Source organism: Leuresthes tenuis, unplaced genomic scaffold, assembly GCF_036924035.1.
Source record: "Leuresthes tenuis unplaced genomic scaffold, fLeuTen1.0.hap1 SCAF_18, whole genome shotgun sequence".
Lineage (NCBI taxonomy): Eukaryota > Metazoa > Chordata > Actinopteri > Atheriniformes > Atherinopsidae > Leuresthes > Leuresthes tenuis.
The window spans coordinates 31,959,019-31,971,869 of record NW_027325372.1 but is presented as its reverse complement, the minus strand read 5'-3'; the positions used below and the strand labels follow the sequence as shown (position 1 = coordinate 31,971,869).

The window sequence follows — 12,851 nt, the reverse complement described above, 5'->3', positions numbered from 1 at the left end:
TGTGTCTGCAGAGGCATGAAGGTGATTGAGAACAGGGCTCTAAAGGATGAAGAGAAGATGGAGCTGCAGGAGATTCAGCTGAAGGAAGCTAAACATATCGCAGAAGAAGCTGATCGCAAGTATGAAGAGGTGAGGTCTTTTTTCATTTGTGATTTTCAGAGCCACATACACTAGTACACACCTCCTATTTTTACAAAAAGAAAATGTCTACATTGTTATACCATCTAACCTCCTGGCTATGCAGAGTGATGACCATGGTGCACAGAAAAAGGAGAAACCACTCCATAACTTGCAGCATCTCCAGAATCTGTTTGTGGTAAAGCAGCTGGAGAATCGTGTGATGATATTCTAGTATGTGCTACACTAAAGTTGGTAGCAAGTTGTCAGCTACGATTGTATTATGTATGTATTTTTGGGATTTATACCATATACCATATTTCTGACACTTCAACATCTGTTATGAGTTACCCTACCAATGCAAGACTCATTCACAAACAGGAGCAGGGGCCTCATGTACAAAGACTTGCGTGGATTTCCTACTGAAACATGGCGTACGCTCAAACCAAAATGCCCTCCAACGTACAAAAATATCCGGATGTATGAATGTGTGAGCACGCATGAATCCAAGCACATTTCCTTTGTACATCTCAATCAACGTGGAATTGAGCGCGCATGTCAGAGTACCCGACTCCTCCCTGTCCACGCCCCTACTTAAATATGCAAATCATATTTAAATGAGCCCTACACCTGCGATTACCCTCTCTGCACGATCAGAAAATAAAGAATAAAGAATGCGTAAAACGGAAAAAAGAATAACTTAACGGAAAGTGAGATGGAGGTGCTACTTTCTGAAGTGGAGGAGAAAAATGTGCTCTTTGGCATGCTGTCCTACGATATAAGCAGCAAACGTAAGAGGAGTGGGTGGGAGAGCATGAGCGAGGCCTTTAATGCTGAGGAGTTGAACAGAGAGTCGGCACAACTATGGGTGACACTGCTCTCTCAAAGGTGGTGGGTGTGGGAATGTGGGTGACTCTGATTACCCCCAAGGTAAATACCTATATTTGTGTAACTCACAACAAACGTGTTCATACAGTAATCGAGAGCAGAAGTGCACCAGGGAAAAGGTGAGACTCAGTGAGACATTTCACAAGCACGGGGTTATTAACATTTGCACACAGAGACGATCAGGAGCTTGTTATAAAGATCTTAAGCTGTTGTTTAACCAGCAAAAAACAGCAAGTTTCTAACTTTAACCACCAACTATGATGCTATGAAGACGGGATAGAAATTTTCTTCGCACATGCTCAATGCACTTCATGGGGAATAATATTAGGAAAGTTACTCACCAAGAAGCCACCCATCGCGCACAGTGCCAGATTGTAGTCTGTTCCCAACAATGCTGTTACTCAGAATGTATGAGTCATGCGTTGAACCAGACCACCTCGTCACAATGTTAGTTAAGTGCATTTGCGCCATTTGCTCCATGAGGATTGCCCTCTGGAACCTAAAGCGGCTGATGGGCCACTTGTCCTCATGTGCCAACAAATTATGTCTGTCTCTAAATACACGCTCTCTCCTTATTGCACCATTTGCTATGTCTTCCAACACCGCTAAAGCAGCCATTGTTTTTAATAGTATGCATTGCACCACTTTGCGCATACTTTTATATTCACTCTAACTGTAATTGCAGACACATGGGTGTGTTAATTATTTATCAGTGATAATTGTTCATGTGTCTCAGATGTGCACATCGCTCATTCTGAGGACAAATTGTGTTTAAATTTATTCATTATAACAGATTCCCAACATCACCTGTAAGTGTCGCCAAAGAAACAACCGCTGTAGAAAAGTGCGTACGACAGCCCTGTGCGGTGCGTGAGGCACCGCACATTTCCACAGTCATTTCGCTTTTGATACATCTGATCGTTGACGTGGAAAAGTGTGTACGCCACTTTTTTGTGCGTACGTACCCTTTGTACATGAGGCCCCAGCTCATTTAGCTTTCCAAATGTAGAATAACTGCTCACAGGCTGAATAACGGCTGTCAACATCAGGGATCAGGATCAAGACATTTATTATATAAAGAGAGACACGAGGACACAATTCACACACAAACGGACAACTGCATGCTCTCTCTCTGCTTTCAGTATGAAAGTTTCCTTCCCCTCGTTTTCCAGCAGTAAAAGATCAAAGTTGACTGCAAATCATCCGACTCTGTGTCATTACAATGTAAATTATATTGTATGCATACACAAACTTAAATAAAAGCTATATGAAAATAAGACTCATAGGAAAAATGTAATGTTTGTACTTAATGTCTCACTACAGTGGCCCTGCAGTGTAAATCACAACGACAAAAACACAACGGCAAAAGAGAAAACACAAGGACATGTCAAAAAACACAACGGCAAAAGAGAAAATGGTAAATGGACTTGTATAGTGCTTTTCTAGTCTAACTGACCACTCAAAGCGCTTCACTACATGTCGCATTCACCCCACTCACACACATTCATACAGCACGTCTTAAGATACACATAACTACGTGCTTTCTAATCATTCACACACATTCATACCCCCAATGATACACTGGGGGGGCAACGTGGGGTTCAGTGTCTTACCCAAGGACGCTTCGACATGTATTCTGGGGAAGCCAGAGTCGAACCATTGACCTTCTGATTGGTGGGCGACTGTTCTTCCTCCTGACCTACAGCCGCCCCTGTAGAAAACACAAGGACATGTCTAAAAAACACAACGGCAAAAGAGAAAGCACAACGACATGTAAAAAAACACAACGGCAAAAGAGAAAACACAAGGACATGTCAAAAAAACACAACGGCAAAAGAGAAAGCACAACGACATGTAAAAAAACACAACGGCAAAAGAGAAAACACTACGACATGTAAAAAAACACAACGGCAAAAGAGAAAACACTACGACATGTAAAAAAACACAATGGCAAAAGAGAAAACACTACGACATATCAAAAAACACAACGGCAAAAGAGAAAACACTACGACATGTAAAAAAACACAACGGCAAAAGAGAAAGCACAACGACATGTAAAAAAACACAATGGCAAAAGAGAAAACACAACGACATGTCAAAAAAACACAACGGCAAAAGAGAAAGCACAACGACATGTAAAAAAACACAACGGCAAAAGAGAAAACACTACGACATGTAAAAAAACACAATGGCAAAAGAGAAAACACTACGACATGTAAAAAAACACAATGGCAAAAGAGAAAACACTACGACATGTAAAAAAACACAACGGCAAAAGAGAAAACACTACGACATGTAAAAAAACACAACGGCAAAAGAGAAAGCACAACGACATGTAAAAAAACACAATGGCAAAAGAGAAAACACAACGACATGTAAAAAAACACAACGGCAAAAGAGAAAACACTACGACATGTAAAAAAACACAACGGCAAAAGAGAAAACACTACGACATGTAAAAAAACACAATGGCAAAAGAGAAAACACTACGACATGTAAAAAAACACAACGGCAAAAGAGAAAACACTACGACATGTAAAAAAACACAACGGCAAAAGAGAAAGCACTACAACATGTAAAAAAACACAACGGCAAAAGAGAAAACACTACGACATGTAAAAAAACACAACGGCAAAAGAGAAAACACTACGACATGTAAAAAAACACAATGGCAAAAGAGAAAACACTACGACATGTAAAAAAACACAATGGCAAAAGAGAAAACACTACGACATATCAAAAAACACAACGGCAAAAGAGAAAACACTACGACATGTAAAAAAACACAACGGCAAAAGAGAAAGCACAACGACATGTAAAAAAACACAACGGCAAAAGAGAAAACACAACGACAAGTCAAAAAACACAACGGCAAAGGAGAAAAGTGATGTTTTAAGGAAAACGGTGGTGTGGTGGTTAGCACCATTGCCTCAGAGTAAGAAGGTTCCAGGTTCAACTCCCAGCTGGGGCCTTTCTGTGTGGAGTTTGCATGTTCTCCCCATATATGCATGGGCTCTCTCCAGGCACCCTGGCTTACTCCCACCATCCAAAAACATGCATGTTAGGTTAATTGACAACTCGACATTGTCCTTAGGAGCATATGTGGCTGTTTGTCTCTGTGTGGCCCTGTGATGAACTGGCAACCTCCCTTCACCCAATGACTGCTGGAATAGGCTCCAGCCTCCCCACAACCCAACTGACAGATTAAGCAGGTATAGAAAATGGATGGATGTTTAGCCAGGGCAAAATGGATTTGTATGATTACACAGTTCCCCATCAAGTCTGTGTTCAAAGTGAAAACTTTTTTTCATTTCATGTTCCCAACTTTGTGGAAACAGTTTGGGGATGGCCCCTTTCTGTTCCAACATGACTGCACACCAGTGCACAAAGCAAGGTCCATAAAGACATGGACGAGCCAGTTTGGTGGGGAAGAACTTGACTGGCCTGCACAGAGTCCTGACCTCAACCTGATAGAACACCTTTGGGATGAATTAGAGGGGAGACTGTGAGACAGGCCTTCTGTCCAACATGAGTGTCTGACCTCACAAATGTGCTTCTGGAAGAATTGTGAAGATTTCCCATAAACACACTCCTAAACCTTGTGAAAAGCTTACCCAGAAGAGTTGAAGCTGTTATAGCTGCAAAGGGTGGGCCGATTTTATATTCAACCCAATGGATTAAGAATGGGATGTCACCTAAGTTCATATGCATGTAAAGGCAGATGAGCCAATACTTTTGGGAATATAGTATACTTCACTAAACTCTGCTTCAAAAACCCATACTATCCCTTTTAGTTTAGTTTGTAGTGATAGTGTTCATATTTTATACCCAAAGGGACAGAGTTCATTTTATGAATGCATATGTTAAGCGTCTTTGAGTGTCCAAAAAAACGCTATATAAGTTTGATGTTTATTATTATTATTACAAAAAATACAAGAATACATAGATCTTAAAAAACACAATATTACATTGTTGACTATCAAAGAGTGTATTACTTAACTACTAAATTAAATAAACACCATGTCAAATGCTTTTTTCCCCAGGTAGCTCGTAAGCTGGTGATTGTGGAAGGAGAGCTGGAACGTACAGAGGAGAGGGCAGAACTGGCTGAAGCGTGAGTGTCTCTATTAAACTACTGACCCATTTATTTGTATTATTTTGTGTTTACTTTGCATGGAACTTGTTATTTTAGCAAGACCAGACTGTCCAATGATACATCTAGCAGCATTTAGAAAGGAGTTTTTGAATTTGAGAGTACTGCTGTTGCACCAACATTTCTCAGAATCTAGCAATTTGGTTGTTGAAGAATGCACCCTTTTAAGCACTAGATGGACTTTACAATCTGATGTTAAGATTTCTTTAAATTATTTATATATTCTTACTGCCACTTGTTTCTCTCATTCTGTCTCTCATATCAAAACTAAACAAGTAAATGTGCTGAGCTGGAGGAAGAACTGAAGAATGTCACTAACAACCTCAAGTCTCTGGAAGCGCAGGCTGAAAAGGTAGGGCCGGGCCAAACATCTGGCAAGTAGTTGGGTACTCTTTTGATTGGCCAGTGGTTTGCTCTTTTTACATACACGGCAGTCCTAACATTTTCTCGACATTACCTGAAGGCACTGTATGTGAGAATGCAATGTCCAGACTTGCTCAGCTCCCTAGTAAAAAGTCCAGATAAATGTCCAAACAAGACCCTTTCTGAAGCATCGCAATTGTCAGGAGAAATCAGGGCGCATAAGGATATCTTTGCTGCTCTGTACTTTATTTTTACCCAAATTAATTTCTTCCTACTTTTAGGTTATTACTGATATGTCCAAATACAAGTGTGTACTGATATAATCTAAAGGACAGTTACAAGTCTGCATAAGTATTTAAGTAATAGCCTTGTTTGACTGATCAAAACAACTGCAGCTACTTATTAAAATCATATCCTATCTATGTTATGCTCTACCCAACCAAAAATGTGAGAATACTGCTCACATGTACAATATTCTGTTTGTTAGTAAATGTGTGGGCAACTTTGAACAGTGTCAGGACCTTATTCTGAAGACAATCTTACTAGTTTGAGAAAAAATCTAATGTAAAGCACAGGGTGATACAAATTCAAATAGTTAGGCTCCAGCTGTCATGTTTGAACCCAGAACTTTATTACTAATCTCAGTGCTTTCTCACTACAGTACTCTCAAAAGGAGGACAAATATGAGGAAGAAATCAAGATACTAACTGACAAGCTGAAAGAGGTGAGAACAAAGAAACAATGGCCTTTCATATGGCAAAATCACTCTTATTCAAATAATCATAAATCCATGTGATTTCTACAAGTGGCTTAGGGAGTTTATTGTTCCACATTCTTTTAGGATTTCTTCACATTAGACATAACAATATCTCACCATAAGTTTTTTGTTGTTGTGGCTTTCATCTTAGGCTGAGACGCGAGCTGAGTTTGCTGAGAGATCTGTAGCCAAGCTGGAGAAGACTATTGACGATTTGGAAGGTACAGTGCTGATTTCAGTTTTCTCCAAAGTGCATACTCTTGACTTCATCTTAAGTGCAAATTCTGGAAAGCACATTTTATATTCACTAATTTTCTACAAAAAAGAAGCACAATTTAAAAGTTATTATGTAAACTGTATTGCAAGTTTTGATAACGTTCGTGACCTTGTGGTCAGTGACATTTTATCAGGAAGCAATTATTTAGCAGTTTCCAAATGTACTGAGGCATGTCTTGTAATATTCTAGTTTTTTTGTTGTTGACAAGTCTAGTGTGTTGAATAAAAAAAATCAAATCAACGATTTTTGGTGTGTTAAAGTGAAGCATCAACCATCTTTCCATTATCCCAACTTTGATAAATTGTCTGCTTTCAGTGTGACATCACACTGAAACACACTGTGACAGTATAAGCTAAGACAGGAGATAATGTATAAATCAACAAACTGTTAGTATAAGCATTTTCCCCCCACAATCTGCATATAGATGTTGTTAAGCAGAACAGATGGTTCATACAATCATACAGCAACCGTTGGTCAGTACTGTTGTTCTAGACAGATGTTACATTAGAATGGATATAACTTTATTGATCCCTTGGGATCCCTCAGGGAAATTAAGAAAGGAGTTTTCTCACTGCAAGTATGGCTTGAACCTACATGGGGAGTCCCCATTGGATTTCAAGTCCAACGCCTTAACCACTCAGCCATTGAAGCCTAATGTGACATGTGACAGAATTACACTGGCTTTGCCCGTAGATAATGTAGCTCTAAAACTGAAACCAAAACATGAAATTGATTTTTAACAACAAATGCAAAAAAGATATATATGAAGATATAAGATTGTTTAGGGACAAACTGCTGGTAAGTCAGTTAAATTTAATACTGTGGGAGAAATTACATAAAAAACAACAATCATAGCATTTTGTTCAATTCATTTTCCAGTATGCTTTTACGATCATGATCAGATGAGAGGATGGAGGGTATGGAATTGCACTAAAATGGGAAAAAAAACTTTCCACCTTTCTAAACTGTCTTTTTGCATTTAAATGGTTTATTTTCATATAGTCCTGCTGTTATACAATGCTAAAGGCATCTTCTGTGTTACAACATTCTGCTTTGTCTTGCAAAATATATTCCCTTGATCTCTGTGTGTATATACAGATGAGCTTTATGCTCAAAAACTGAAGTACAAGGCCATCAGTGAAGAACTGGATCATGCTCTGAATGACATGACATCTATGTAAGTAGTGACATGTATCATGAATGAATACCATGCTTATCGAGACTGGACAATCTAACTTTCTTAAAACTAAACTGAAATAATCTTATGGTAGACTGATATATTTGGTTGCATTTACCTGTTTTTCCTCATTCTTTTTAAAAAGTAAACAGTAAGCATGGAATGAAAACCATTTTGAAGTTATATTCAACTTTTCATTGTAAATAATTTACTTTGGCTTTATTTTCATTAGTATCTAAAAGAATCATTGTCCATATGTGTTGAAAATTATTATAAGCTGGATGTCGTACTCATGTCACACCAGGCTTGAAAGGTAAAATTTTGCCTGAAAAGTCCTGAAAAGGAGATGCAATTATTGCATCCAGGCTTAACACATGTACTTTAAAAAAAAAAAATTTAACCACCAACACTGTCTTCTTTTTGTTTTAGCTAATTGTCCAGAAGCTCTGCCATGACACGGCTGTGACTCTTCTCCTTTATTCCTTGGCTTTTCTCTATCTTCCTCTGAATTCCCACACCCCACTCCATCACACCCCTCACTCCTTAGCTGAGCTGTGTGAGATGCAACATGATGGTCATTTTTGTTCATGTTTGTTGTCCTCTTTGAACTTGACAGTTTAATTTTGCATCAATAATTTGTCACACAAAGGAGAAAAGAAAAAAGCAATGACTTGTCAATGCATCTCTGTCTCTGGATGTTTTTGTTATATACCAATTTTTTATGTTTAAGATCCAGTCTGTAGCCTTCATGGCCTCTTTTAAGTAGAAATGCATTACTTTTTTGTTAACTATATTTGTCATCGTGTAGAATTTCACGAAAAAGGGAACATTTTGTATTTTCTTCTTTGAATGAGCCGTTGTACAGATTGTCATTTTCTGTAATGCTGCACCACCATGTTTTATACGGAGGATTGAAAGTGCAGTAATCCGAAATTAATACAAAAATATAATAGGGAATGTAACAATTGAGACAGAGAAATGTCAAGTCAAAGGTCAAATTTATTTGTATAGCACATTTCATGTACAAAACAATTCAAAGTGCTTTACATAAAATAAAACCATTGCAGTGGGGAGCAGAAAAAGCATTAAAAATATGTGAAAGAATATAAAGAGAAAGAAGTAAAATGATCAAAATGAAATAAAAAATAAAAACAAGCAACGGTCTCGATAAGTTAAAATATACCATGCAGATTTCATGCATAGACACATGAGAAAATAAATGTTTTTAACCTGGATTTAAAAATGTCTACATTTGGTGACAGTTTAATCTCCTCTGGCAGTTTGTTCCACTTGTTTGCAGCATAACAGCTAAATACTGCTTCTCCATGTTTAGCCTGGACTCTGGACTGGACCAGCTGACCTGAGTCCTTGGATCTAAGAGCTCTGCTGGATTTATATTCTCTGAACATATCACAGATTTATATTGGGCCTAAACCGTTCTGGGATTTGTAAACCATCAGAAGGCTTTCAAAATCTATTCTGTGACTGACTGGAAGTCAGTGTAAAAAAATTAAAAACTGGTGTGATGTGTTCAGATCTCTTAGTCCTGGTTAAAACTCTAGCAGCAGTGTTCTGGATGTGCTGCAGATATTTAATGCTCTTTTTGGGAAGTCCAGTTAAAAGACCATTACAATAATGGAGTCTACTGAAGATGAATGCATGTATAAGTTTCTCCTGGTCTTTTTGAGAGAGAAAACCTTTAATTCTGTTGATGTTTCTGAGTTGATAAAAAGCTGCCTCGGTGACAGCTTTGATGTGGCTGCTGAAAGTCAGATCTGAGTCTATCAACAATCCAAGGTTAAGAACTTGGTCAGTGATTGTAAGGGCCCGAGTCTCAAGGTATTTATCAATGCTGACCCTCTTCTCTTTGCTACCAGACAGAATGATCTCAGTTTTGTCTTCATTTAATTGTAGAATATTCTCTCTCATCCAGGAGTTTATTTCCTCCAGACACTGACACAGTACGTCTGCTGGGCTGCAGTCGTCTGGTGACAGAGACACAAAGTTGTGTATCGTCTGCATAACTGTGATAACTGATGTTAAAGTTCTGTAATATCGGAGCATATACAAGTTAAATAGAAGAGGTCCAGTAATTGAGCCCTAGGGGACTCCACAAGTCATGGCCCCTCGCTCAGATTCATAGCTGCCAATTGTAACAAAATAACTCCGGCCTTCTAAATAGGACCTGAACCAGTTAAGGACTGCTCCTGAAAGTCCAAACCACTTTCCCAGCCTGTGCAACAGGATTCTGTGATCTACAGTATCAAACGCAGCGCTGAGATCCAACAGAACCAGGACTGAAACATAACCACAATCAGTATTCAACCTAATGTTGTTTAACACTTTTACCAGAGCTTTTTCAGTGCTGTGATGACGTTGGAAGCCTGATTGAAAGTTATCGAGACTTCCACTTTCATTCAGAAAGTCATTGAGCTGGTTAAATACAACGTTCTCAATAATCTTGGATATGAAAGAGAGGTTAGAGACAGGTCTGTAGTTGTTCATAACAGAGGCGTCTAGAGTTCTCTTCTTTAGGAGTGGCTTAATGGCAGCTGTCTTTAGTGACTTGGGAAAAATGCCTGATGCCAGTGAGCTGTTAACTATTTGTAGGAGATCACTTTCTACTGAGGTAAAAACAGTTTTTAAAAAGTCGGATGGTATTATGTCCAGAGTGCAAGTTATTGATTTCAGATGCTTTAATGTTTCCACTAAATCAATCATATTAAATTGTGACATAACGTCAGAGTTAGTTCTAGGTTTTATACACAGATTAGTTTTCTTGTTGGTCTGTGTCGTGTGAATGTTTTGTTGAATTGAAAATGTAAACAAAAGCAGTGGAGAAGAGGTCTGAGTTTGACTGTTTAGGAGGATTTGTGAGTTTTTCAACCATATCAAACAGAGTTGGAGAATTATTGCCATTCTTATTGATCATTTCAGATAAATGCAGCTGTCTGGCCATGCACAGCTCATTGTTATAACTACGCAGGCTTTGTTTGTACAGTTCATAGTGAATCTGAAGCTTTGTTTTCCTCCTCTTACGTTCAGCTTTCCTGCATTCTCTTTTCAGGTTTTTGACCATAGTGGTGTTTCTCCATGGTGTTTTCTGTTTGCTCAAGGTGCTCTTGATTCTTATCGGTGCAATAGCTTCCATTACATTCAAAATTTTTAAGTTGAAATGATCCAGCAGTCCGTCAACCGACTGTGCGCTCATTGTTGGTGACATAGCTATGGCCTCCCTAAACTGAGCACTTGTTCTGTCATTAATGTACCTCTTCTAAATTGGTTGTTTGAACATTCTGAGTGATCAATAAAAAAAAGAAAATACAAAAATGGTCAGACAAGGCCAAATCAATAACCACAACAGATTAAATATCACCTTTAGAAATGACCAGGGGCCTCATGTACAAAGACTTGTGTGGATTTCCTCCTGAAACATGGCGTATCAAACCAAAATGTCCTCCAACATACAAAAATACCCAGAAGTATCAATGTGTGCGCACGCATGAATCCAAGCACATTTAGTTTGTACATCCCAATCAACGTGGACTTGAGCGCACATGTCGGAGTACCCGACTCCTCCCTGTCCACGCCCCTACTTAAATATGCAAATCATATTTAAATGAGCCCTGCACCTGTGATTCCTCTCTCTGCAAGATCAGAAAATAAAGAAAAAAGACGGGGAAAAAACTTCATGGAAAGCGAGATGGAGGTGCTACTTTCTGAAGTGGAGGCCCGCAAAAATGTGCTCTTTGGCCGCTGTCCTACGATATAAGCAGCAAATGTAAGAGGAGTGAATGGGAGAGCGTGAGCGAGGCCTTTAATGCTCTGAAAAGCGCCCACAAGCAGAGGTGAAAAAGAAGTGGTCCGATATTAACGTGGATGTGAAGCGGAGACTGGCTCAATCCACTCAGACAATTTCTTTAGGTCTCTATATTGACGACTTCGAGGTCTATAACCCTTTAGGCTCCGCAAGAAAAAAAAACATAAATTGTGCGCAATATACTGGGTAATAGCAAATTTACCTGTTAAATACAGATCATCATTGTGTAGCATATATCTGGCTCTCTTGTGTAAAAGTGTTGATGCTAAAACATTTGGATTTGACAGAATTGTAGAACCACTTTTGAGATATCTCCAACTGCTTGAAAACCAAGGGATTTACATTAGTAGGTTGGGAACCAGTGTTGGGGGTACAGTGTTGTATGTATCATCTGATAATTTGGGAGCACATTCAATTGCTGGTTTTCAGGAGTCCTTCAATGTTGACAAGTTTTGTCGTTTTTGTTTAGCCACTCATAGTGATATTCAGATGTGTTCTGTGCAAAGTAAGTAATTTTTATTGAGAACCAAAGAGTCCTACAATGAGAATATTTCCAGGCTGAGGGAGAATGAGCGTACTACTTTTATTGTACAACAGGTATTCTCTTGAGCTGAGTGGATTGAGGCATCTCTTACCAAAGTTGCAGTGTTTTCATCAACGTTACAACTGTGCTGCCTTAAGACATTTTTTACTGTATACTCATTTAGTTCACCAATCAAAACACCAATGTCATAAAATTCACTGACTATTTCTTGAGTGGCTAATTTGGAAACATGCAGGACTGCTTGCATTCGCAGAAGTAACGATGCAAGCCTTTCCTGAATTTTTTCAGTGGCGTCATGGTACTCTGGTTCATTATCAGAATTATCCTCAAGTGGCACATGAAAATCACTGTCAGCAACATGCGACTGTGATTCAGCTGCTTCATATTCTGCCAATTCGCGTTCTTAGACAATGATCTCTGTTTTTAAGTCTTTTGAAGTACAATGTGGGTGACAACGAGATTAATGTGACGTAAAACTAGAGTAAACATTTGATTTGAAAAGACAGTGATTAAAAGGGCACGTAACAGTCTCCCTATTCTTCAGGTGCTTCCCAAGATGAGCAATATATTGTTTTAGGCCGACTACCTCTTCAAAGTCACACAACAAGCATTTTACTTTAAAGCCAACAAGTCCACTACTCCGTTCTATGAGCCCATGATCTCTCAAGGATTTTTTAGATCTGAAATACTGTGCACAGGACCATTTCTTACGTAATGTCTGTGGCTACTTTGGTATTGTTCAATGATTCTCTTAC

At 38.8% G+C, this 12,851-nt stretch overlaps 2 protein-coding genes and 1 non-coding gene across 3 annotated transcripts in view; 2 read left to right on the top strand and 1 right to left on the bottom strand.

Moving 5' to 3' along the window:
• LOC140275135 (tropomyosin alpha-1 chain-like) overlaps window positions 1-8,366 on the top strand; it is a 45,855-nt gene extending 37,489 nt beyond the window's left edge. Inside the window, exons 4-10 of the mRNA XM_072370539.1 lie at window positions 12-129; window positions 5,049-5,119; window positions 5,435-5,510; window positions 6,183-6,245; window positions 6,430-6,499; window positions 7,654-7,732; window positions 8,162-8,366. Coding sequence (XP_072226640.1) covers window positions 12-129; window positions 5,049-5,119; window positions 5,435-5,510; window positions 6,183-6,245; window positions 6,430-6,499; window positions 7,654-7,732; window positions 8,162-8,165 — 481 coding nt within the window. The 3' untranslated portion in view covers window positions 8,166-8,366. The remainder of the gene's footprint in view (window positions 1-11; window positions 130-5,048; window positions 5,120-5,434; window positions 5,511-6,182; window positions 6,246-6,429; window positions 6,500-7,653; window positions 7,733-8,161) is intronic.
• The window catches only part of s100v2 (S100 calcium binding protein V2), a 264,791-nt gene that overhangs the window by 190,469 nt on the left and 61,471 nt on the right, over window positions 1-12,851 (top strand). The window lies entirely within an intron of this gene.
• Window positions 7,125-7,206, bottom strand: trnas-uga (transfer RNA serine (anticodon UGA)). Its single transcript has one exon. It is a non-coding gene; the product is annotated as a tRNA-Ser (tRNA).